The sequence below is a fragment of the Callorhinchus milii genome, unplaced genomic scaffold (assembly GCF_018977255.1).
Source record: "Callorhinchus milii isolate IMCB2004 unplaced genomic scaffold, IMCB_Cmil_1.0 Scaffold4, whole genome shotgun sequence".
Classification (NCBI taxonomy): domain Eukaryota; kingdom Metazoa; phylum Chordata; class Chondrichthyes; order Chimaeriformes; family Callorhinchidae; genus Callorhinchus; species Callorhinchus milii.
Window position 1 is genome coordinate 78,647,656 of NW_024704745.1, and position 26,308 is coordinate 78,673,963.

The following is a 26,308-nucleotide window of genomic DNA, read 5'->3' on the forward strand; positions in this document are numbered from 1 at the left end:
AATCCTTGCATTTGGTGTAGCGAACCTGCCCAGATAGCTGCGTGAAGTGTTTTGAGGTGTTCCTCCGAGATGAATAACACTGAACAAATGTCAACTGTTGCTCTTTTACAGGATGCGGGTTTACAATACAAGAAGTTCATGGTCTACCCCTGGATCCTGACTGTTACCTGGCCTCTGGAACTGGTAACAGCTCTGTCACCATCCTTTCCCAACAAACGCACGCACACGCATACGCTTTACAACAGCCCTGGTCTGTGGTTGCCAATACTCTACATTCTGACACAGGGTCGAGCATAGATACCCCTTACCATGTGCTGCTACACTGACAGGAGACTGTGGGGCAAGACTCCAAATACGCCACAGAGCTCAGTCGAGAGCTTGGACTGTGCAAGGGTACGAATGGCATCTCTCCAGGTTCTATAGCCCAGGGGTTAGTTTGAGTCCAGTTGGCTGAATGGGCTCTTTCCACCTCTTCCTCTATGTTCCTGTGATTGAAGGGATAAATATAGGCTGCAGACTTCCCACAGGAGCAGGAATAGCAAGCGGGTTCTTAAATCTGAAGCACAAAGTCTGTGTTGTTTTGTGTGTTTCAGGACAGCGGGAATTACCCGCTGACAATGCCAGGGCCCTACTGGAAGAAGTTCAGGTGTAATTTCTGTGAGTTCCTCTGGGTGTTTATCCGTCGATGTGAGTACAGCCTTGTCTATGACGAGTACCTGATGGACACGGTGGTCTCCCTGCTGACCGGTCTCTCGGACTCCCAGGTCCGTGCTTTCCGACACACCAGTACGCTCGCAGGTGGGAATTTTACAGACATGCGGGAATTCCGGGGCTACAGGAACAATAACAACTTGCATTTATATAATAATAATAATAATCCTTGCATTACCCTCTGGTATCTGCCCTGAAATTGCCCCTCGCAACGACAAACCTCCTGCTCTTCTCATTGTCGTTGGCAGCCATGAAGCTGATGACAGCCTTGATCAACGTGTCTCTGAATGTTAGAGTCCAGCTGGACAACACTCGACGGCAATGGGAGGCCGAGAGAAACAAGGTGACGGGCAACAGGACCAACCAGAGACTGGAGGCACTTTTACACAAGAAAGAGGAGGTAGGCTAGTAAACATAATAAGAATGTGGGGTCCTGTAGCGAAGTGGTTAGCACGCTCGCCTCGCAAGCGAGAGGAGCTGGGTCTGATTCTCGTGGGGACGAAATCTCAGGCAATTTCCTTACCCCACACACCTCCGTTTACCTAACAATAAGTAGGAACCTGGTTGTTAGTTGATTGGCGGGTTGCTTTCCGGGGGTAATAATCCCTTAAAAAAGAAGTAAGAATTTGGTCAGTCAATCCACGACTGTTTGCGCTGATAATACTCTCTGGAATTAGGTAAACAGGATGTGTCCCTCCAGGGAGAGAGAGCGCATTCCATTCCAATAACCTATCTCTGGGATTTCCATGTGTGGGTGGGATGTGTGGAATTCTCAGTTTGGTTTGGAGACTCTTAAGCAACGGGGATGGGTTTCCGCCTGTGTCTGACACCCGGCTGACCAAACAACAACGATTCACAATTCGCCACATTCACTGCCGGTATTTTAATTCCCCCCCAAGCAACAAGAAGGTCTGATTTTGGTGCCATTTCTTCCAGCTCATAGAAAAACGAGACAACATAGAAAATCTGACAAATGCCATTTTCAAGGGAATCTTCCTACATAGATATCGGTAAGTTATTGGCTGCTCTACCTCCGTACCTCACCTCTCACCACTCTCCCAAAGCTCAAAAAAGCTTTCTCTATAGTGGGGTGAAAAATACGATGTGTTGATATTATTGGAAATCTTCCTCCCCTCTCTCCGCGCCCCCCACCCCCCCACTCCCACCCCACCCGTCCGCGTCTTTGCCAATGCCTGGGTGAACACCTCTCAAGGTCGTCACAATGGTTGGGTCGAAAGCCACCAGCAACGGTCACTGTGGAGTCCTGTAGCTCAATGGTTATAGCACTCGCCTCGCAAGCGAGAGGACCCGAGGTCGGTTCCCGGGCAGGGGGCGAAACCTTACTCCACACGCCTCTGTTTACCAGCAGTAAGTAGGAACCCGCTTGTTAAGTCGGTTGGTGGATCGCTTTCTGGGGGTAAAAATCCCCAAAGATAATTAAACAAATAATAATTTGGTCACTCAATCCGTGACTGTTTGTGGGACGCTGCTGTGCGCAATTGGCTGCCGTGTTTCGCCCACAAAAATATACACACTCAATCCACTTTACAATATATTCTGTGAAGTGCTTTGAGACATGAAAAGCCGCTACAAGAAATGCAAGGATTATTATTATTATTATTTATTATTATCAACCTCCCCCCACACCCCCGGATTCCTGCCCCCTCCAAAATCGACGGGATGAAATCGCCCAAATTGGCCCGAAATGGACCAATAAATACAACAACTTTAATTTATATTGCGCCCTTCACGCATATACAGTTAGCTCTTCTCCCCCTCCCTTGCCAAGCGATAGGGGAAAGTGTTTCCATCTACAGCGCAGGGAGAGATTGTTCAATCACTGTCTGATCGAGTCCCTGGAGACTATTCCCGAGAGCTCTGCTGGCTCCAGTCTCCTGGGAAATATAATGGGCTGCAGCACAGATGGCAAATTGTTTGAAGGATGTTACAGAAAGATAATGGGGGGGTTTAATCCGCCGAGTTTCCTTTGCACTCAGAAAGTTTTTCATCACGGGGGCTGCACGGGAGGATAATATTTTATAGCCGACGTTGCAGAGCGAGGGAACAAGATAAATAGTCATTTTTGGTGTCCCTTTTCGCAATTCTCGGAGGACAAGTTACATTAAAACCGAGCCTGTGTGTACGTAGCTGTTACAGAGTGCTTATTATCAGGCGCTCTGGGATTCTACCCTGCTCGAGGGGTGCTATGTGTATTAGGACGTCCTCCCGACGTGAACGGCGCCGTACCAATGTCATTTTGCATTGCAAGTTGCTGTTGTTGTCGGATTCATTTCCTACCTTTTTCTCATTTTCTCTCCCTGTTGCAACACATTTCTTTGTAGCACGGGTTCGGTCATAAAGCAGCTGCCTTGCGGACCCCACTGTTTGTGCCTGAGCTCTGCCATCCGTCTGGCTTTGTCTTGCCCGGATCTCACTGTACACTCAGGTTATCAGGTCGCCAGCGACATGGCTTCCTGCACACGAGCAGCGCACGGGAGGAGATGTCACCTCGACTCAGAGGATTAGCCTTTCTAACTTCCCGCGCACTAAAGTAACGTCGGCGGTGACCTGATAGAAATCGGCCGTTTTGCTTTCGTGCGGGAACTGGCAGGAAGAAGCGAAACAGACTGACGTGCCTCAATGTAGAGACGTTATGGATGGAGCCACCGTGTGGCAATGAGGCTCACTGTAAATATACAATATGTAGAGAGAGATTTCAATGCAACATTTGTGTTTTTTTCCCCCCCGTTCATGTCAACTTTAAGGCAAAACAGTCTCGCGGGCGAGAGCGCGCCGGGCGGAATTTCGGCCCTGCGGGTCTGTGGCGCAGTCATTAACCGGAAAATATCATTCCCTCTCCCCGAAGTGATGCGTTGCCCGAGATCCGAGCTATTTGTATTGAAGAAATAGGCGTTTGGATGAAAAGTTGCAGCGGTGGATTCCTGAACGACAGCTACTTAAAATACGTTGGGTGGACTCTGCACGACAAGGTCAGTCGACGCGTATGGCTCATCCCCGTCTCTCTTTCTCTTTCTCTCTGTCGTAAGAATAACGCCAGGACTTGAACGCAGATAGTCTAAACTGACGCTCCAATGCCGTGCTGGGGGGGTGGGGGGTGTTGCATTGTGGAAGAGAAGGGAGATTCTCTCTCCAGGTGTCCCGGCTGACAATCCCCCCCCTCAAATAAAATTGATCACTCACTCCATGGCTGTTTGTGGGACATTCCCGTGTGCAACTGGGCTGCAGTTGGGTAGGTTAAGGATACGCACAGTAAATAATACACCTCCGGAGGGCTTTACATCAAACACCATTTAAACCCAATGGCTGGTTACACAGCGAGGAACAACCCCAAAGCCCTGAGCCACATAGTGGTGGGATCTGGGACTGCGCCAGTGATCACTGGCTGTCTACTTTGGGGGGTGGGGGAAGGGGAGGTAAAGAATGAAACTCAGACGCCTGAAATTTCTCACAGAGTCAGGCGTACGACCTTTGTTTTAAAATGTAATACAACACGGAGTTTTGGTAACCATGTTAAGTCGTTTTTTCACGGTTCTTAAGAAGACGTGACCGGTGTTTTCACGTACCTCCAACAACAACAACAACAACAAAATGACATTTACAGAGCACCTTTCATGTCGGGAGGACGTCCCAAAGCGCTGAACAGTTAGATGTCCATCAGTTGAATTCGATCCTCTGGGGGATGGGGAGCCAGTGGAGTTGTGCGAGGGTGGGAGTGATGGGGTCGCGGAGCCTGGTGCGTGAGAGTACACGAGCTGCAGAGTTTTGGATGATCTGCAGCTTGTGAGGGGAAGAGTTGGGAAGGCCGATGAGGAGGGAATTCCCGTAGTCGAGCCTTGAGGTGACGAATGCGTTGGTGAGGGTTTCGGCAGCCTGAGGGGTGAGGCAGTGGCGGAGTCTGGCAATGTTGCGGAGGTGGTGGTAAGCAGTGCCGGTCATGGTGCGGATGTGGGGGAGAGGACAGTTCAGGGTCAAACAAGATACCCAGGTTCCTGACTGGCTTAGTGAGGTTGAGTGTGCAGCCGTGGAGGCTGATGCTGCCAGTGCCTGAGGTGCGGAGGCGCTGGCGTGAGCCAATCTGGAGGGCCTCGGTCTTGCTGACGTTGAGTTGGAGAAAGTTGTCCAGAACTTGATGTCGGACAGGCAGTCGGTCAGGACCTCATTAGTCCTGGAGTTCAGGCTGGAGGCAGAGAGATAGAGTTGGGTGTCGTCCGCATACATGTGGAAATTTACCCCATGTCTGCGGATGACGTCACCAAAGGGGAGCGTGTAGAGGGTGAAGAGGAGGGGACCGAGGACAGAGCCCTGAGGAACACCACACGAGACAGTTACCGCACACACATAGTTACACAGAGTCATACAGCACGGAAACAGGCCATTGAGCCAAACAGCATGACATTGTTTATACACAAGCCTCCGCCCCTCCTATTCCCCTTGATTCCCTTCTCAGAGATTCTGAGAACACATTCAACACACATATATATATATATATATATATATATAGGTGAAACGGATTAACAAAGAAAGTACAGCAGGGAAACAGGCCATTTGGCCCAACCAGTCTCTGAATCCTGCGAAGTGCATTGAGATATTTTGATGACCTGATATGGCGCTGTCTGAAAAGTAAAGAATATTATTATTTATCAAGGGGACGCTGCTGTGCGCAATTGGCCGCCGCTTTTCGCCCACAAAATATACAATCGATTCACTTTACAGTATATTCTGTGAAGCGCTTTGAGACGTCTCGAAGGTGTGATAAGGCGCAAGAATTATTATTATTATTATACATCAAGGCAACAGGATGTGGTTCAGGATAGTGGAGGCAACTTTAGGATAGACTCCAGGCCTGAACACTGGACTCATTTAATAAACATCAAATGAGAACAGTGGGTGGATGAAATCAGCCAAAAGGACTTCTTCATCCAATCCCCTCTCTCTTGTGATCTTGTGTCTCTCTTTTTCTCTCTCTCTCTCTTTCTCTCTCTATCCCTCCCTCCCTTCGCTCCGTCCATGGCCTCTCCCTCCCTTCCTCATTCCTTTCCTTCCTCTAACCGTGTTTTCTTTATTTTCTGAAGCAAAGCGATGTGAGATTGAAGTGTCTGCTTGGATTACTGGGGCTCTACTGTGACAAAGAGTTTTGCTCAAAGATGGAACTTTTCACTAGTCGTTTCAAGGTGAGTGATTTTCTTTTCAATATCTACTTTAACTTCCAGCAATTGAATGCGAAGCCATTACATTCCAGATCCTCTCGCCCTCTCCCCCCCCCCCCCCCCCCCCCACCGAATGATCTCATTTTTACCTTTCTTCATACCAGTCACTGGTTAAAATTGTATTTAAAAGTTTCGCCCCCAAAATACACAGTCAATTAAATTGGTCGGTTATTAAGTCTGGAGCTCTCTCCCCCAAAAGGCGATACATGATGGATTCATTCACATCTTCAAGACGGAGGTGGATAGATTTCTGTTAGGTCAGGGTCGCAAGGGACATGGTACAACGGTGGGTAATTGGACTTGATTTACAGATCAGCCACGATCTTAAAGAATGGTGGAACAGGCTCCAGGGGCTGAATGGCCTCCTCCTGTTTCTATGATTCTATGTTTAATTCACTTTACAGTATATTCTCGGATGCGCTTTGAGACGTCTCGAACACGTGATGAGCTGCTATAACAAATGCAAGGATTATTATTCTTATTGAAAATATCCTTTGGCACTTGTAACCTTGAAACGTTTTTCGCATTAATTACTGTTGAGTGTAGTGACTGTGCAAGTGAATGTGTCAGTCACAGGTATGTCATACAAATAGCCATGAGGTGGTTGACCAATTTTATCGGTGGTGGGGTGGGGGGGTGTCAGGGGCGATTGCTGACCCAGACACCGGGCGGGAGAAATTCCCTTCTCTTTTCGAATAAGGTCACTGAATCTTTAAAGACCCCCCACAAAAAAAATGGCTCCAAGTCCCATCTGCCTGTTAAGAATATTATTACTGACTGGGTTCTCACGTGTAACAACACCCGGCCGGTCACGGTGACGGGTTTCCGTGTGTGTCAGACACCCGGCTGGTCACGGTGACGGGTTTCCGTGTGTGTCAGACACCCGGCTGGTCACGGTGACGGGTTTCCGTGTGTGTCAGACACCCGGCTGGTCACGGTGACGGGTTTCCGTGTGTGTCAGACACCCGGCTGGTCACGGTGACGGGTTTCCGTGTGTGTCAGACACCCGGCTGGTCACGGTGACGGGTTTCCGCGTGTGTCAGACACCCGGCCGGCTGATCACGGTGACGGGTTTCCGTGTGTGTGTGTCAGACACCCGGCCGGTCACGGTGACGGGTTTCCGTGTGTGTGTGTCAGACACCCGGCCGGTCACGGTGATGGGTTTCCGCGTGTGTCAGACACCCGGTTGACCAAAGGTAAAACGCCTTCCAGGCTAATCCCAAACACTTGTACTCTTTTACTTCCTAACAGGACAGAATCATCTCAATGACACTGGACACAGAGAGCGAAGTGGCCGTGCAAGCAATAAAAGTGCTAACTCTCATGTTACAGTAAGTCAATGAGCTCCTCTCGGGGCGATTAAGAAATAATTGGCGTTGAATAAGAAATAGCGCAAATGTCCTCCTTTCCCCGTGTCCGTGTGATCTTCATGATGTTCCTGTTTCCCACAGGAACTGTGAGGAGGTGTTAACCTCGGGGGATTGCCAGCGACTGTGTCACCTGGTTTACTCGGCTCACAAGCCTGTGGCTGTGGCAGCCGGTGAATTTCTCCACCGCAAGTAAGTGAAAGGTCTCTGCGCTGTTCGCCGGTCAGCCGGGCTCGGGTGGGGAGAAGGGCACACTCTCGTGTCGGGCTCAGAAGGTCGTGCATTCGAGCCTCACGTCGGGGTCTTTGAGCCTCGCACTCCAGGCTGACCCTCCAGTCCAGCGCTGGGGGTTGTGACTGTAAACAGAGCTGCCTGTTCAGGTGGATGTTAACGATCTCGTGGCACATGTTTAAAGATCCCAGATTCGAAGAGGTGAAAGGAGTTTCTCCCGGTTTCCTGGCCGATAACCTTGTGATCTTGTGTGTGACTCTGAAGTGAGAGCGGAGAGCGTCCTGTAGCTCAGTGGTTAGAGCACTCGCTTTGCAAGTGAGAGATCTGAGTTCAATTCCAGGCAGAGGGCGAAACCTTGGGCAAGTTTCCTTACTCCACACAGAGCCTAATAATAATCCCTCCAAAACCAAAAACAATAATAAATTGGTCATTTTCAATCTACGACTGTTTGTGGGACATTGCTGTGTGCAATTGGCTGTCGCGTTCGCCCACAAATATACAGTCAATTCACTTTACAGTGTGTTCTGTGAAGCGCTTTGGGACGTCCTCCCGACGTGAAAAGCACTATATCAAATGCAAGGATTATTATTATTATTATTATCAGACTGACACCTAAAGGCAGGGGGAGTGGGACTAAAATAATAATCCTTGCTTTTTAAATCCTTGAAACGTTGGGCAAATTTCCTTACTCCACACGCCTCTGTTTACCAGCAGTGAGTAGGAACCCGGTTGTTAGTCGATTGGCAGATCGCTTTTCTGGGGATAATAATCCCTTCAAAAAAAGGAATTATTATAGCTCTGACAGGTATCTGGGTGTGGGCAAGTTCAGGGGTTGGTTTGCGGGCTGTAGAATCCAATCACTGTGTGATTCCTGCTCTGTTCAGGCTGTTCTGTAGCACAGAATCGGAACTGGAAGAAGAAACCGACAGAAGGAAAAGGAAATTTATCCACAACAGTAAACACATCACAACTCTGGTACGGTTCTTCCTGAAGAGTGAGGTAGGTCCCACAGCCACGAAAGTCCTCGCGCTAACACATTAGCGACGCTGAAGCTTTTTCACTCGGACTATATGTCGCCTTTTCGATTTCCCTTCTTTTTTGTGCAGCTGCAGATTATTATTGAGATCCCTCTGCAGCTCGTGTCCTCTCCCTCACTGAGCTTCGTGAGGCCATCACCTCCATCCTCGCCGGCTTCACTGGCTCCCCATCCCCCAGTTCAAGATCCTTGTCCTCACTTTTAAAGTCCTCTCTACGGTCTGGCTCCTCCTTACCTCTGTGACCTGTTAAAACCTTACCAACCTGTCCACTCCCTCCGCTCTGCAGTCACTGGCCTGCTGCATGTCCCCCACCCTGACCGACCCGCCATCGGCAGTCGGACCTTCAATCTTTCTGCCCCCACCCTCCGGTACTCCATCCCAGAGCCCCTCTGCCTCGCCCCCTCCCTTTTCTCCACCAATTCCCATCTTGAGACCTTCCTTTTCAACCACGCCTTTGGTCATTTTCCCTCCTCCACCCCCCCTTGCCCTCCACCCCTCTCTGATCCCAACCCGCAGCTCAGCTGCAAACCCCTCATTGTCCAGCGCCTTGGGACGTCCTCTCGGTGTGAAAGGCACTGTGTAAATACAATTTGTTGTTATTGTTGTATGTGTTGAACGAGGAGAGGGAGGGAGGGACTCTGCAATGGAGATCCAGAGAGCAGGGTCAGAATGGCTGAAAGCCCACCTGTGGATGGTGGGATTGGGAACATGGAGCAGGCGGGTGCTCGCTGAGCCAAGGGGGCAGGGGGGTCGGTAGGGATGAAGGAGATATGAGAGGTGAAGTGGGGCGAGACCGTGAGTAATTCTAGTAGTGGGAGACTATTTAGCAGCTCGAATGCTTTGCTCTCGGTCCTTCTGACGTGAAAGATGGGATACAAATGTAATTGGCTGCTGTTGTTGTTGCTTCCGTTTAGTGGCACGCACATTCAGCTTACCTGGTGGACAGCCTGTGGGAGTGTTCTGCACACGCACTGAAGGACTGGGAAGCCATGACGGGCCTGTTACTGGATGACCCCGACCTGCAGGACGATGGTATTGGTTAGCGCCTTCGCCTCGCAAGCGAGAGGACCCGGGTTCGATTCCCGGGCAGGGCGAAACATTAGGAAAGTTTTCTTACTCCACAGGCGTCTGTTCACCCAACAGTGAATAGGAACCTGGTTGTTAGTCGATTGGTGGGTTGTTTTTATGAGGGTAATAATTCCTTTAAAATCAATAATAATAATTTGGCCACTCAATCCACGGCTGTTTGTGGGACGCTGCTGTGCGCAATTGGCCGCCGTGTTTCGCCCACAAAATATACAGTCAATTCACTTAACAGTATATTCTGCGAAGAGCTTTGAGACGTCTCGAAGACGTGATCAGGCGCTATATCAAATGCAAGGATTATTATTATTATTACATTCTTTGAAAATCTTCGGATGAGATGTTAAACCGACGTCCCCTCTGCCTGTTCAGTGGATGTTAAAGCTGAGGCGAGTGGGAAGGGGAAAGTTGACAGAAAGAGATGATCTTCAATACCTTTTACGCTGAGGGTAATCAGGGACTGGAAAGGTGGTTGAGACCAGAACACTGGGACTCATAAACATTCAGCTGGATTCAATGATGGGAGGATGGGAGGATGGATGTTCTGGAGGGATGAGATTTGGTGGACCAAACGACCTTCTTCATCTGAACCAAACTTGTATCTTGAGGACCACCCTACCCGTTAGGGAAGAAACAGCTCTCTCCTTCCCTCCTAACGTGAAAGGCATTATACAAATGTAACGTTGTTGTTGATATTTCTCCTCTTATTTCCTCCCTATTTCCCCTTCCCTTCTATCCCCTCCTCTCCCCCTCCCCCTCCCCTCACCTCAGCTTTAACAGAGTGTGAGGAGAAGGCAGTGCTGGAGATAATGTTGAGCACTATTTGTCAGGCGGCTGAAGGCCGTCCTCCTGTGGGCAGATGTTCAGGGAAAAAGGTTAGTTTTGCGAAGCTTCATTTCCTAGCGTTTCGGTGTTAAGAAAAAATCTTCAGTGAATTTTAAATCATTTTCTGGTCTCTCAATCCAAGACTGTTTGTGGGCCACCGCTGTGCTCAATTGGCTGCTGCGTTTCATCCACAAAATACACAGCCACTCCACTTTGACAGTGCATCCTGTGAAGCGCTTTGAGACGTCTCAACGACGCTACATCAAATGCAAGGATTATTATTATTATTGGAAGGGTGGCCGAAGGCACGATCGAGGAGGAAGGTCTTCAGACGGGATTTGAAGGAGGCAAGAGAGGGGGCGAGGCGGAGGGATTGCGGGATAGAGTCCCAGAGTGTGGGGCGGGAAGTGCGGGAGACCTGAAGCAGGCCCAGTGTCTGCTGAGCGGAGGGAGCACTCTCACATCTGAGTCAAAAGGTTGTGGGTTCAAGCTCCCACGTCGGGACTCGGAATCACATTGTCTAAGCTGACGCTCCAATGCAGCGCTGGGGATGATTTTCATTGCCGTCCTTCGGATGAAACGTTAAACTGAGGTCCTGTCTGTTCCCGTTCAGGTGAACATTAAAGATCCCATGACACTATTCCAAATCGAGAAGGGAGTTTCTCTCTTGGTATCCTGGCCGACAATCCCACAAATAAAATTGGTCATCCACCGCATGGCTGTTTGTTGGACAATGCTATGCGCAAATTAGCCGCTGGGTTAGTCTACGAACTACACAGTCACTACACTTCACAGTAAAATTCTGCATAGCATTTTGACACATCCTCCTGGTGTGAAAGCCGTTAATTCAAAAACAAGGATGATTATTATTATTGTTAGCGTAAAGAACTGGGGTCCGAAATTAAGGCTTGATCTGTTTGCACCATCTTAAATTCTAAGACAACGACAATAGGAACTTGTATTATATAGACAGTGCCCTCTACGCGGGATAGTGTCTCGGAGCGCTGGAAAGCAAGGGAGAGACAATGGTCATGAGTAACCTCAGGTGTCAGTGTTAGCCCTGTTCGAACATGAGGACATGTGGTTTCTGGGAATAACTGGGAATTGTTGGACTCGGATAAATCTTCTGGTGCCGTCGTAGGTCCTAACCGCCAAGGAAAGGAAAACTCAGCTGGAGGACCGTGCCAAGCTGACCCAACACTTCATCGTGGCTCTTCCCCAGCTCTTAGCAAAGGTACGTGCAGCTCGTAAAGGTGTCTCAGTATCCAGCTCTTAAAACCTCCTTGCACTTATCTTCTGATTTCAGACTCTTTTGCCCTCTCGAGGATCAGTCCCGAGTGGCCATAACTCCATCCCCTATGTGTCAATCGCCTTCAAAACCCTTCATGTCCCAGCACCTCCTTATCTCTCTGATCTTCTCCCATCCCACTCTCTCCTGATCACCCTCACTTAATCCTTCTGATTTTATGCCCCTAATCTCTGGGACTCCCACACCCCCTCTCCGCCTCACCAGCCCCTCTCTCCCTATCTGTTTTTATCTACTGTACATCACTACTTTGAAGCTATATAGTTTAGGCTGACGCTGCAGTGCAATGCTGGGGGTGGGGGGTGGGGTGGGGGTGGTGGTTGCTGCTTTGTTGGAGTTGCTGACCTTTGAATGAGATGATAAACCAATGTCCCGTCTGCCTATCCGGGTGGGTGTCAAAGATCCTATGGCGCTATTTGAAAAGAAAGGGGACGTTGCTTTGCGCAAACTGGTTGCCGCATTCGCCTGTAAAAACACACAGTCACTACACACCAGTAAATGTGTGAAGCGCTTTGATACGTCCTCCGGGTATGAAAGGCCCTGTTATTAACTGCAAGGATTATTTATTAGTTTTACATTTCTCACCTTGAAACCAACCTCTTCAACTGCTTCTGTGATCACCTCCCACTTCCTCTCTCCACCTCTCCTGACCCCAACATTGTGAAGCGCATTGAGACGCTATCCTACCTGAAGGCCGCTGTATAAACAAGCTGTTGTTGTTGTTGTTGTTGTTGATTGCACAGTACTCTGCGGAGGGAGGAATGGTGATTCATCTCCTTCAGGTGCCTCAATACTTTGACCTGGAGATTTACAGCACGGCCAGTCTCGAGAAGGTGAGGGAGTGAATGTGTGGGGTCATCGCTCAGCGAGTGGGAAAGATTTACACTTGGCCTTTGGAAAATGGTGGGCGGTGGAGGGAAGGGGAACCGGGGAAATCCATCCCGACTGCACATGGACAGGAGGCCTGGAAAAGCAGCCTGGGATTACCGAGGGTGTCAGCCTGGCTCAGTCAGTAGCGCTCTCATCTCTGGGCCCCAAGGTGGTGGGTTCAAGCCCCCACAGCGACCATTGGGTTGTGGTGACCCAACGACCATTTTGGATTCCAGCCCTTTTTTAAGAAAAAAAATGGCCGACTTCCAGGTCATCAGGTCCTGGCTGAGGTCACCTCTGGCGGGTGAGCAGTGTGCAGGAAGCGATGTCAGCAGCGACCAGGCGACCCGGAAGTCATCTTTTTTTAAAAAAAAAGTGTGGGAGCGCCGATGGTGAACTTGAAGAAAATGTCCAGTAATGGCGGGGGTGGGGGCGGAACAGGCTGTATAAGGCGGGTTGTTATTTTATTAAACGCCCGCTTGCAAGTCAAAGCCCGAGTGGGTAAGTAAGCAGGGTGCGTCCCTCCCTCCAGAGAGAGAGAGAGAGAGAGGGAGAGAGAGTCTGCATTACCATTCAAAACACAGGGAAATTTCCATGTGTTGGTGGGATACGTATGTGGAACTTTCAGTCTGGTTTGGATACTCGAGGAGGATGGGTTTCTGTTCATGTCAGACATCTGGCTGATCCCTCACAACCTCTCCCAATGAGGCTCTGACTGTATTTACACGCTTCCGAGATGCTGCCCCACGCGAAGGGCGCTATAGAAATGCAAGTTGTTATATTTGGGTCCTCAACTGTTTCCCTGTGACTTGCGGAAAGCCTCTGAACGTACTGTTTGTTGGTGTTGGTTGCCTTAGCATCTGGACACGCTGCTGAAGCAGATGAAGGAGATTGTGGAGGGGCACACAGACCCTGACGTGCTGGAGATGTGCTCCAAGACCTACCTGGTCCTCAGTAACCAGGAGATGGCCAGCCACAACCGCGTTGACGTCGCCAAGACCCAACTCATTGACCAGCTGGCAGACAAGTTTAACAAACTGCTGGCGGACTTTCTCCAGGAGGTGAGTCGTTGGATCACTTTCCTGGGTAACGGTTTGTATGTCACCTTAGCGCAGTGGTAGCCTTCTCATCTCTGAGTCAGAAGGTTGTGGGTTCAAGCCCCACTGACACCGTATGTAGTACTGGGGGGGTGTTGCGTTGTCCGAGGTGCCAAGGTGTAACAAGGGCGAAACCTTGGGCAAGTTTCCTTACAATACTCCCCTAATAATAATCGCTCAGGAACACAAAAAATAATAATAATTTGTCACTCAATCCACGACTGTTTGTGGGACGCTACTGTGGGCAATTGGCTGCCGCGTTTCGACCACAAAATATTCAGTCAATTCACTTTACAGTATATTCCGTGAAGCGCTTTGAGATATCTCGAAGACGCGAAAAGGCGTTATGTCAAATGCAAGGATTAGTTTTATTATTATTGTTATTATTATTGTTGTGCATTGTGTCAGAGACCTGGTTGACCATCCCCCAAAAATTAAGAAATTCAGGCAATTCATATCTCTTACTTTAAGACATTTCTAAACCCAAAGGGCAAGTTATTGGGTTCCTGCTGTCTGACTCTTGCTCTGTAACAGGGAGACAACTTTGATGATGAGCATTCTTACCAGATGTCGTCCACATTGAAGCGACTGGCAGTTTTCCACAAGTAAGTGCGTGATTTGAAGTGTTATAATGCGGCGCTGTCTTGCAGGGTAGCGGTTAGAGCACTCGCCTCACACGCGAGAGGACCTGGGTTCGATTCCTGGGCAGAGCGAAACCTTAGGCAAGTTTCCTTACTCCGCAAACCTTTGTTTCTGTAGCAGTAAGTAAGAACCTGGTTGTTAGTCGATTGGGAGATTGCTTTCCAGGGGCAATAGTCCCTTAAAAATCTACATATAATAATAATAATTTGCTCACTCAATCCACGACTGTTTGTGGGATTGGCTGCCGTGTTTTGCCAGCAAAATATATACAGTCACCCCGCTCTACAGTATATTCCGTGAAGCGCTTTGAGACGTCTCGAAGACATGATAAGGCGCTGTATGTAATGCGAGTACTATTATTATTACGAGTTCTCAGAAAGCTCCTTTCCTAACAGCGAATACCGTTGCTGTTCTTTCTTTTCCAGCGCTCATGACTTAACAAAATGGAATCTATTCAACGGCACGTGTGACCTGCTGAAGGCCGGTGCAGAGAACCGAGACGTGCCTGAACAGGTGAATCCGCAGGGAATAGCGCTATTACATCACGACCTTCCTCTTTGACCGTGTTTACGGTCACCTCCTCCCTCCCTCCCTCGCTCCCTCTCTCGCTCCCTCCCTCCCTCCCTGGCTCAGTGCTCCGAGACACCCTGTGCGAAGGGCGCTATGTAGACACAAGTTGTTGTTGCCGACCTCCCAATGTGAAGGCCGCTCTGTAGGTGTAAATTTATATTATGTTGTATCGCAGTGACACACACACACAAACGGTCCTGGTGGCCTGGTAAGAGGGTGATTTGTTTTGTGTCGGAAGTCAGGTAGCCAGCACAATTGGCTGCCGCGTTTCGCCCACAGAATATACAGTCACTACACTTTACAGTGTATCTTGCGAAGCGCTTTTGAGACGTCTCGGAGACTTGGTAAGGCGCTGTATCAAATACAAGATTGCTGCTATTATTATTATTGGGCAAGTAAACCTTACAGACGTGTTTTGTGTTGGACAGGTCATTGTGCAGGCGATGAGGTGCTCCTATTATCCCCTCCTGTGGCAGTTAACTAAAGTATTGGAAGATATTCCCTGCAAGGTATGTGCCGGCTCTCGCCTCATTGCTAAACCCAGCTCAGCGGGAATCACCGACAACAGCTTCCCTGTCACTTGGGAGGCTCAGATGAAAGGATGGACGTGCGGGAACGGGAGGGCTGTGCAAGGGAAGGACCTTAATTCATATCCTTGAAGGACCATAATAGAATCCCTTCGACCATTACGCCCCTAACTTCTGGAACTCCCTGCCTCGACCCCTCCGCATCCAGCCCACCATAAGATCTACCTCTTCCACTGCGCCTATGATAACCTCCCCTTTCTTCCTTCTTATAATAATAAGCCTTGCATTTCTCCGCAGCGTCTTTATCACATCGTCGAGACGTCTCTAAGTGCGTCACAGGATACACTGCAAAGTGAATTGACTTGTGTATTTTGTTGTGTCCAACCCCACCAATGTGCAGCGCTCTGAGACGCTATCCTGTGTCTGCGTGCCTGTATGTGTGTGCGCGTGTGCGCGTGTGTATGTGTTTGTGCTCGTGCGTATGTATGTGTACGCACACGTGTGTGTGCGCACATGTGTGTGTGTGTGTGGAGGCGCTGTGTAAATATAGCTGTAGGGTTGCACAGCATCTGTGTACCACCAGAGGGCGCTATTTGCCACTCAGTGGTATTTTATGGCAGCGAAGCGTGTAATCACATGTACATACAAACACCACATGATCGGGTCTGGAGGAAGAAGGCCCTTCGGCCCATCCGAGCTCATCCCTTCAGATCACCCGCACTACCGCTCCCCCCGTCACAGCACCAAACGGCTCTTTAAATGAGTCCAAATGAGCCGAGTTTCGCCCACAGTCGATGTGCCTTACAGTATAGTCTGTGAATTGTGTTTCGAGACGTCTCGAAGACATGATAAGGCGCTGTACCAAATGCAAGGATCCTTATTATATTATTTTATATATTATAAATGTCCGGGTCTCAATCACCTTCCCTGGCAACCTGTTCCAGTCATTGATTACCCTCCCCGTAAAGAAGCACTTCCTGGTGTCTGTCCTGAAATTGTCCCTTTACACCTCTAAACCTGTCTCCTCTTATTCTACTGTCATGATATGTCCTAAAGTATTGATGTTTAATGTTTAATGTTGGCCGGGACACTGATGGAAACTCCCTTCCCTTAATGAATAATGTCACGGTATCTTTAACATCCAACTGAACAGGATGCAACCTTAAGATCTAAAGGATGGCAACAACAACAACGTGCATTTATATAGCGCCCTTCACGCGGGGTAGCATCCCAGAGCGCTTGACAGTGGCGGGGTCCGACCCCCAAGCCAGGGGTGAGAGGGAGGGGGGGGAGGCGACCGTAAGCACGATCAAAATGGAAGGTCTTTAGGCGGGACTTGAAGGTGGGTGGGAGGGAGGAAGGCGGAGGGATTGAGAGAGACAGTTCCAAAGTTCTGGGGCAACGTGACAGAAGGCACGGCCACCAATGGTGGAGCGGAGGGCACGGGGGACAAATAGGAGGCCGGAGCCAGCCGAGCGGAGGCAGCGGGTGATCCAGTGGGGGGTAAGCAGGTCGGAGAGGTAGGGGGGTGCGAGGGAATGAAGTGATTTGTAAACAAGTGAGAGGATCTTGAAGTCGATCCATTCAGTAATTGGGAGCCAATGGTTCCTGGGAAGGACTGGTGCGATGGCACTTCCGTCAATGCAGGACCAACCCAGCACCACACTGCGGTGTCCGCCGAGATCATGAGATCAAAGTCCTGACATGGAGGGTGGAACCTTCAGAGGCAAGAGTGCTACCATCTGAGCCAGAGTGACACACTACACTGTAGTCCCTTTCACCTGACTGTCCGTTACTGGTGTTCAGTCCCATGCGGTTGAGACGGTGGGTTGGTTGTAGCTTGATCGGATGTCCAGGGGTTTGACACAGTAAATGTCGGGGGTTTGGTTGTCTACCGCTGTGAGGGACCACGTGCCACATTAACATAAATATCTCCTTGATTTCCTAGAGCCTCCAGGTGTCACTGCAGCAACAGGTGACGGATTTCTGTCAGGTCTGTAGGGAGTATCTGAGCAACACCAGCATTGTGGTTCAGGAGCAGGTCAGTACTGGTAGCCACACAAGGACTTCCGGTAGCCACAGCTCGGCCAAACTCACCATGCAATAATAATAACTATAATAGTCCTTACATGCCACATAGAGCCTTAAAAGTGGCATAACCTTAGGCAATGTCCTTACTCCTTTCTTTGCATAAGTCATATGAATCATCTTTCTCCTGACACACATACTACGGACACTCCCCCCTTGTCGGCCTCCCCAACTCTTCCCTCCACAAGATGCACATCATCCAGAACTCTGGAGCTCGTGTCCTCTCCCACACCAGTCTCCGTGACCCCATCACCCCCACCCTCTCCCGGCTCCTCACTTCCAAGGCCCTCCACGGCGTTGCCCCCTCCTACATCTCTGATCTGCTGACCCCCTGTCAGGCTGTCCGCTCCCTCCGCCGAGCAGGCTCTGGCCTGCTCCAGGTCTCCCGCCCGACCCGCCTTACCATCGGCGGTCAGGCTTTCAGCCTCTCTGCCCCCACTCTTTGGAACTCCATCCCACAGTCCCTTCCCCTCGCTCCCTCTCTTGCCTCCTTCAAGGCACAACTCAAGACCCTCCTTTTTGACCGTGCCTTCAGCCGCCCTCCTACCCCCTCTGCCCTCCCTCATCCCAACCCTGTACCCCCCACCCCCACCCCCACGCTCGGGTCCTGAGCCCTGACTGTTCAGCGCCTTGGGACGTCCTCCCGATGCGAAAAGCGCTTTACAAATGTAATGTTGTTGTTGTTGTTTGGTGTCCTCGGTTCCAGGCTTTTGTGGTGCTGTGCGACTTGTTGATGGTTTTCAGCCATGAGGTTGTGGGCAGTGAGCAGTTGCCGTACCTGCCAGAGGCGTCTCTACAGTCTGAGCTCCTGGCCTTTGTACTGAAGCACGTCTTTGGAGAGCAGCAAGAGGAGAGCCACAGCGCAGGTCAGCAGTGGTTTCAAAACCCGCTTCGACCTTAATATTAATAATAGTAATAATAATAATAATAATAATTATGCACCTTTATAATAATAATAATCCTTGCATTTGATATAGCGCTTTTCGTGTCTTTTAGACGTCCCAAAGTTCTTCCACATGATATATTGCAAAGTGTAGTGACTTTGTGTTTGTAGGCGAGAGCCAATTTGCAAATACCCATGAAGTGAATGACCAATTTTATTTGGGGGATTGTTGGCCAGGAGACCAGGAGGGAGAAACTCCCTTTTCTTTTCGAGTCCGGCCATTGGATCTACAACGTCCACCTGAGCAAGCAGATGTCCCTCTGCCTTGCCCCCTCCTCCCTTGCTTGGCTTCCAGCCCCTGTGACATTTCCTATATGAAGGGCGCTATATAAATACAACTTGTTGTTGGTAAAAGAAACACACCTCAAGACCTATCTCTTCAATTGGGCTCTCAACCATCTTCCCCGCCCCTGCTCCTCTCTCTCTCTCTCTCTCTCTATCTCTCTGTCTCTCTCGCTCCAGCTCAGACTAGTAGCCAGTTGTGCCAAACAATTTGCGATGTACATATAAGATCCAAGAATACATACACACAGGAAACACGAGCACTCCATACATGGGTAGAACTTGCCAAGGGGGGAAGCTGAAAGAGATCTAAGGACGTTAGTTGACTTGTCACTCACTGTGTCAAAACAGTGTCAGGCAGCAATAAACAAGGCAAACAGGATGCTGGGCTATATTGTTATATCAGTTGAGTTTAGATCCTCAGACCTCACTCTCAGGCTGTACAGAGGAAATGAGCAACTATTAGATAAGCTCAGGCTCTTCAGTCTTGAGAGAAGACGACTCAAAGGGGATCTTATAGAAATGCGTAACATCTTAAATTGAAAGAGCAAACCCAAATCATTCCCTTTTAACATCAAGACAATGGAACAAGAGGACACGGGGTTTAGAGGTGTGAAGGGCAATTTCAGGACAGGCGCCAGGAAGTTTTTCTTTACGCAGAGGGCAATCAATGATTGGAACAGGGTTACCAGGAAAGGTGTTGAGGGCAGGACACTGGGACTCATTGAAAAACACAGCTCAATGTTGTGATGGGAGGGAGGTGGGGTGGGGTGGGGAGGGATGAGACGAAATGGGCCAAAGGGCCTTATTCATCCAGACTGATCTTGTGAAAGGCACGACTGCATATGAATGTAATTTGTTGCTGATCAATTGGGCGATGCAGGTCCTCGGGTGGCCATGAGGTGTCAGCCACATTCCACAGTGATCTCTGGCCTTCACTGTGGAGACCCATTTTTTGTACACATAATAATAATAATCCTTGCATTTGATATAGCGCCTTATCACGTCTTGGAGACGTCTCAAAGTGCTTCACAGGATATTTTGCGGGTGAAACGAAATGGCCTAAAGGTTTGCTTTCCCCCCCACCCCCCCACACTGTGGCAAAGGTTACCTTAGGGGACAGAAGCCCCTTTCAGCAAAAATCCTGCTGAGCAGCAAATACACATTTCAACTGTGAATGAAATTGCTGTGAGCGAATTGGTTTTATTGGGGGGGAGAAAAGATGCCTTGACAAGATTGGGTTTGGATGAAGAAGGTCCTTCAGCCCATCTGATCTCATCTCTCCAGAACACTTACCCAACCATAATAATAATAATAATCCTTGCATTTGGTATAGCGCTTTTCACGTCTTCGAGACGTCTCAAAGCGCTTCACAGAATATGCTGTAAAGTGAATTGACCGTATATTTGTGGGCGAAACGCGGCAGCCAATTGCGCACAGCAATGTCCCACAAACAGTCGTGGATTGATGTGACCAAATTATTATTTTTTTTTCTGGAGAGATTATTATCAGGCGAGTGGAGTGAGGGGCACTCTATAAATGCAAGTTGTTGTTGTTGTGTTTAAAAAAGGATGGGGTTTGGGGGGAGCGGGAGGGGGTTTGGGGGGAGCGGGAGGGGGTTTGGGGGGAGTGGGAGGGGATTTGGGGGGAGTGGGAGTGGGATGCGAGTGAGGGAGTGAATGGGAGCCGTGAGAGAGAAGGTGGGGGCGGGAGTTAGTGAGGACGGACGGACGGACATACACGATGCCGCCCTCTCTTTACCCACGCCGCTGACATTGTGCACCCCTTTTTCTCTTCCCCCCCCCCGGGCCCCTCAGATGGGGAGCGTCAGGTGGAGGCGCTGCACAGAAGGAGGAATCTCCTGGCCGCCTTCTGTAAGCTGCTGGTGTACAGGATCCTGGATATGGAAATCGCTGCCCACATCTTCAAACACTACATCAAGGTACAGCCTGGGGTGAGGGGGTGGGTGTGGGGGGGTGCGGGGGGAGGGGGCGGGGGTTGAGTGTGGGGGGGAAGGAACCCTTAAGCGACCCTTGTTTATCACGTCAATATTTACGGGGTAGGAGAGAAGCGGATTCCCTTGAAAATAATACTACTAATAATAATTTGGTCACTTCGATCCACGACTGTTTGCGGGGACGCTGCTGTGTGCAATTGGCTGCCGCGTTTCGCCTGCAAAGATACACAGTTACTACACTTTACAGTATATCCTGTGAAGCGCTTTGAGACGACGACGTGATTATTATTATTATTATTATTATTATTATTATTATTATTATTATCTCCCAGTGTTTATCTCCTAAATAATTTGCTTGTAATTGGCTCTGCGATGTAGCCTGTCCAGGGTTGTGGCTGTGGAGACCCAAGAGAGTGAGCCCTCGCGTGTTTGGTTTCTCATTGGTAGTTATTATTAATATGGTTATTGTAGTATTACGTGGAGTACGGAGACATCATTAAGGAGACGCTGGGAAGGACCAGGCAGGCGGACAAGCTGGGCTATGCAAGGACCTTGATTCGCAGCCTGAAGCAGGTGAGAGGGAGCGAGCTGTGACCGCCACCCGCCCACAATTTCTGGGGAGAAGACGCGAGAGCCTGGCCTGGGGCTGAGACCTCAAGGCGCAGCAAACCCGTCAGCGAGAAAATCCACGACCCGTTTGCGGGGGACGCCGCTGTGCGCAGTTGGCCCCCCCCGCGTCCTTTCGCCCACAAAATACACAGTCACTCCGCTTTACGGCCTATCCCGTGAAGCGCTTTGAGACGTCCCGACGACGTGATCAGGTGCTGTGTAAAATGCAAGGATTATTATTGTTATTATTTTGGGTGGCAGCCCCATTGCTGCCCCCACCCCACTCGGGGCAAACACTGCCATTTGCTCGGTCTGTTTTGTTTGGTGTTTTGGGTTTGGCTGCTGCTCGGAATGGACGGATGGACGAGAATGCCTAAAGGGACATCCTCTTCCCTCCCCTCTCCTCTCCCCTCCTCTCCCCTCCTTCCCCCCCTCCTCTCAGCCCCTCTTCACAGCAGAAAGACTGATCCAGGCGTTTCTCGTGTGTTCGTTGTTGCAGTTGTTTGCTGAGGTGGTGCGAGAGCGCGGGCACATCCCGGGCCGCCGGTGTCCCGGGTTCGTCGCCATCAAGGACCTGGCCAGACGCTTCTCGCTGACATTCGGCCTCGATCAGCTGAAGACCAGAGACGCCATGGCCATGTTACACAAGTACCGTGAACTTTGACACCTTTCACGTCTGAGCGCGATTCTTACGTGTGCGTTTTTTCAGCTAAAACCTCCTGTGGATATTGTGGATCCTGGAGCTCAGTGGTTAGAGCTCTCGCCTCGCAAGCGAGAGGACCTGGGGTTCGATTCCCTGGTCAGGGGGAAACCCCGGGCAAGTTTCCGTACCCCGCGCACCTCTGTTTTTCCCGGTTTTTGATGGACCGCTTTTCCGGGGATAATAATCCCTTCTGAACAAATAATTTGGTCACTTCAGCCGCTGTGTGCAATTGGCTGCCGCGTTCCGCCCACAAAATGCACAGTTACTACACTTTACAGTATACTCGAAGACGTGATGAGACGCTATATCAAATGCAAGGATTATTATTATTATCGTTATGATTATTATTGCTATTGGTATCACTCTCTGCTGTGTGTGTGATCTGCGATCCTTCTGCGTTGACAGGAACGGCATTGAATTTGCCTTCAAAGACTCCGGTGAGAAGGGGCCACACGAACCTCCTCCTAACGTGGCCTTCCTGGACATTCTGTGCGAATTCTCCCCCAAACTGATCAGGACAGACAAGAGAACCGTGTAAGTGTCTTGACACGTCGCTGCTGTCGGGATAGACTGGATCGTTAGCTCCCATTTTCTGCTGAGAAGATACTATGCGAGACCATCGACGGCCGGACCTTCAGCATCTCTTGCCCCCACCCATTGGAACTCCATCCCACAGTCCCTTCCCTCCCTCGCCTCCTGCAAGGCTTGTCTCAAGACCCTCCTCTTCGACCCCGCTTTCAGCCACTCTCCCACCCCTCCCCTCCCTGCCCTCCACCCCTCCTGATCCCAACTCCCTGTTGGGGACCAAATCCTTAGATGTCCAGCGCCTTGGGACGTCCTCCCGACGTAAAAAGCGCGGTGTAAATGTGATTTGTTTAAGAGGGCGGCTAATAGAGCTCCTTCATTGATTAATTATGTGTCAGCCTGGCTCAGGTCAGCAGCTCTCTCTCCTCGGAAGGTTGTGGGTTCAAGCCCCACGTTCTCCCGGCGTCCTGGCCGGCAATCATACAATAGCCCCCGAAACACACAGTCACCCCACTTTAGAGTATATCCTGTGAAGCGCCTTTGAGACGTCTCAACAAAGCGACGAGGCGCTATGTGGATTGCAAGGATTATTATTATTATTTAAGCAAAAATTCCATCTTGTATGTCTTGTTAAAGATATAACTACCTGGAGAGGTTCATCACAGCCCCGATGGCAGTGAAGGGGGGGGACGTCTGGCTGCCTGTGATGTTATACAGAAGTTCCCTGTTGGAGAGCAGGGAGGAGGATTCCATATTAACAGACGGCAGCGATCAGAACCCTCTCACTCCCGTGCGTCAGACAGTCAGGCCCAACGCTGTGAGAGGTAAGGTACCAGCGGGTAAGTGATCCAGAGAGAGAGAGATGGAGGGAGGGATGGTTAGAGATAGAGAGAGAGAGAGAGAGAGAGAGAGAGGAGGGGTGGTCAGAGAGGGGGAGGGAGAAAAAGAGCGAGAGAGAGGAGGTGATGGGTTATTGGCGGATCACTTTCCCAGGGATAATAATCCCTTTTTTAAAAAAAAAAATGCGGTCACTCAATCCACGACTGTTTGTGGGACGCAGCTGTGCGCGATTGGCTGCCGCGTTTCGCCCACAAAATACACAGTCACTACACTTTCCGTGAAGCGCTTTGAGACGTCTCGAAGACGTAATAAGACGCTGTATCCAAAGGCAAGGACTATTCTGGTTATTGTTGGCCAGGACACAAGGGCAGGAGAAGTTGCTGTCTCTTGTCCGGGGTCCGGTGTGTGTGTGTGTGTGTGTGTGTGAGACAGGTTTCCGCACTCTTCACGTGTGTTTTTCTTGGTTACTTTGCAGACGGCGCTGGGGGTTGGGGGCCGAGTGAGGAGGGGCCGAGCATGGGGACATCGGCCGCCAGAGAGTGTCTGAGCAGCCGCTGGGAATCTCACACAGAGACGGCAACGCTCCCCGGGGATTCAATCCTGCCCCACAACAGGTACTCACTCCCAGTCGAGTCACCCCTTCCTTCCTCCCACACCCCCCCACCACCTTTCTCCCCCCACTCCCCGAAAAGTATTCCTGGAAAAATCTTCTTCGGATCAAATAAAAACAACAGGAACAAGAGGAGGCCATTCAGCCCATCGAGCCTGTTCCCTCACCTTTTTAGATTTCAGCTGCTTTTTGAATTCCATTGGCTGCCCCGTTGCCACCTGCCCTTTATACCTCTTTATTAATATCTTTATTAATATCTTCATCAACATCCTTTACACCGGGTTGTGTCGTTCTGTCCGTCGCGCTTTTAAACCTCCCGATCGATTCCACCTCCGCAGCTCTCTGGGGCAGAGAGTTCCACATCCTCGCAGCCCCCGTGTCCGAGGAAATGCCTCCCGACCGCAGTTCCAACCGCTCAGTCTCTGATTTTAAGGCTGCGGGCGCTCTCTCTCACTCATTCCCACTCGCTCGCTTGCTCAAACACACGCACACGCACACACACGCACACACACGGAGGTGATATATTAATCTAGATCACATTGCCCCCCCCCCCCCGCCCCCCCGTTAGAGAGATTGAGACCACACGAATGGGAAATGGACCAACAGGAGAGGACGGAGCAAAGCCGACCGAGGGTGACTGCGAAGATGTGAATGAAATTGTGGACATCGACGGCTATTGATGAGAAGCTGGTGAGTAGCGCAGAGACGCATTTCATGTCCGTAACTTGCATTTGTATCACAATAATAATCATCATAACAATTTATCCTTGTATAAAAAAAATCTTTATATAAAAATAGTGCTATAAATAAAATGCCAGGATTATTATTATTATTATGATTATATATATAAATGTATATATTAATAGTGTGTCAGGGAATTCTCCCACTCGGATCCTTTTACCCCTGCAGCCAACGCCCTAACGGGGAGGGTGGTCCAAGCAGGACAAGCAGCGGGAAAGCTGCCCAGACAGCAATATTAATGGCAAACTATGTGGTTTTAGCTCCAGCACTTACCCCAACGCAAACTCTGGGCTCCCCCAAGCCTTGGCTCTTGTCAACCTGCGCCTAATAGTCTCCAGGATTAGCTAAGCACGGTGAGGGCGAGTGTGTGTTTGGCCAACACAATAATCAGCGAAATAACAAAATAGTTAGATTTTTTTGCCCTAAATCAATAAATACTCAATCAAGAAGCATTTATTCTGCTGGCCAACCGTGGACTTCCAAGTACACTGCCGACCACGTTGCTGAGCGAAGCTTTGAGAGGTTTCAATGTGCTGAGGTGTCGCTTTCACCACTGAGCTTCTGCTGTGATGGGGTCCAGTGGTTGGAGCACTCGCCTCACAAGCGAGAGGACCCGGGTTCGATTCCCGGGCGGGGGGAAACCTTAGTCAAGTTTCCTTACTCCGCACGCCTCTGTTTACGTAGCAATAAGTAGGAACCCGGTTGTTAGTCGATTGGCGGATCGCTTTTCTGGGGGTAATAATCCCTCCGAAAAACAATAATAATTTGGTCACTCAATCCACGGCTGTTTGTGGGGACGCTGCTGTGCGCAATTGGCTGCTGTGTTTCACCCACAAAATATAAAGTCAATCAACTTTACCTTGTATCCTGTGAAGTGCATTGAGGCGTCTGAACGACGTGATAAGGTGCGAAATCAAATTCAAGGATTGTTATTATTATTATTATTATTATTATTATGATTATTATTATTATTTCCGCAGGGCCAAGGAGATGGCGTCAAGCAAATTTACCTCAGGACTTTGGAGGGCGGGGGGGGTGGGGGCGTGTTGTGAAAATGCCAGCACTGCCAGGGCCAGATACCCTCTCGGTGGTGGGGGAGAGGGGGGGGAAAGGACTTCAATGGAACAGATCGCGATCGGTTGTGATGGCTGCAATGTAAAGAGAGAAGGGAGGCATTGGTCACAGTCGTTCGCGCAGAATCTGCATAAATAATAATAATGATAATATTAATAACCCTTTGCATTCGATACAGCACCTTCTCACGTCTTCGAGACGTCTGAAAGTGCTTCACGGACTATCCTGCAAAAGTGAGTTGACTGTATGTACACGTTTTGACCGACCACATTGAGCTCTTGACCATCGTTCATTGGCTGCCGCTTGGAAAATAAAAGGTTTCGTTTTTTAAGCGTCTCTCTCACACACACACACAAATACATCTACTCTTAAACCCTGGCTCGTCAGACTAATGAGGCGGGGGGGGAGATTATTTAAGTGCTTTCTCATTACGCTCCCGAAA

General features: G+C 49.8%; 1 protein-coding gene across 1 annotated transcript in view; it reads left to right on the forward strand.

Annotated features, from left to right (window-relative positions):
* The window catches only part of LOC103177107 (cohesin subunit SA-2), a 43,485-nt gene extending 17,447 nt beyond the window's left edge, over positions 1–26,038 (forward strand). The window contains exons 7-33 of the mRNA XM_042334442.1: positions 112–183; positions 594–798; positions 960–1,111; positions 1,648–1,721; positions 3,578–3,701; positions 5,805–5,903; positions 7,191–7,270; positions 7,391–7,498; positions 8,422–8,536; positions 9,489–9,606; positions 10,429–10,532; positions 11,624–11,716; positions 12,532–12,621; positions 13,516–13,719; positions 14,290–14,360; positions 14,823–14,910; positions 15,396–15,476; positions 17,443–17,535; positions 18,289–18,448; positions 20,625–20,749; positions 21,236–21,337; positions 21,873–22,021; positions 22,482–22,610; positions 23,238–23,425; positions 23,917–24,055; positions 24,620–24,741; positions 25,773–26,038. Coding sequence (XP_042190376.1) covers positions 112–183; positions 594–798; positions 960–1,111; positions 1,648–1,721; positions 3,578–3,701; positions 5,805–5,903; positions 7,191–7,270; positions 7,391–7,498; positions 8,422–8,536; positions 9,489–9,606; positions 10,429–10,532; positions 11,624–11,716; positions 12,532–12,621; positions 13,516–13,719; positions 14,290–14,360; positions 14,823–14,910; positions 15,396–15,476; positions 17,443–17,535; positions 18,289–18,448; positions 20,625–20,749; positions 21,236–21,337; positions 21,873–22,021; positions 22,482–22,610; positions 23,238–23,425; positions 23,917–24,055; positions 24,620–24,731 — 3,075 coding nt within the window. The 3' untranslated portion in view covers positions 24,732–24,741; positions 25,773–26,038. The remainder of the gene's footprint in view (positions 1–111; positions 184–593; positions 799–959; positions 1,112–1,647; positions 1,722–3,577; positions 3,702–5,804; positions 5,904–7,190; positions 7,271–7,390; positions 7,499–8,421; positions 8,537–9,488; positions 9,607–10,428; positions 10,533–11,623; positions 11,717–12,531; positions 12,622–13,515; positions 13,720–14,289; positions 14,361–14,822; positions 14,911–15,395; positions 15,477–17,442; positions 17,536–18,288; positions 18,449–20,624; positions 20,750–21,235; positions 21,338–21,872; positions 22,022–22,481; positions 22,611–23,237; positions 23,426–23,916; positions 24,056–24,619; positions 24,742–25,772) is intronic.
* Positions 26,039–26,308: the final 270 nt, after the last annotated feature.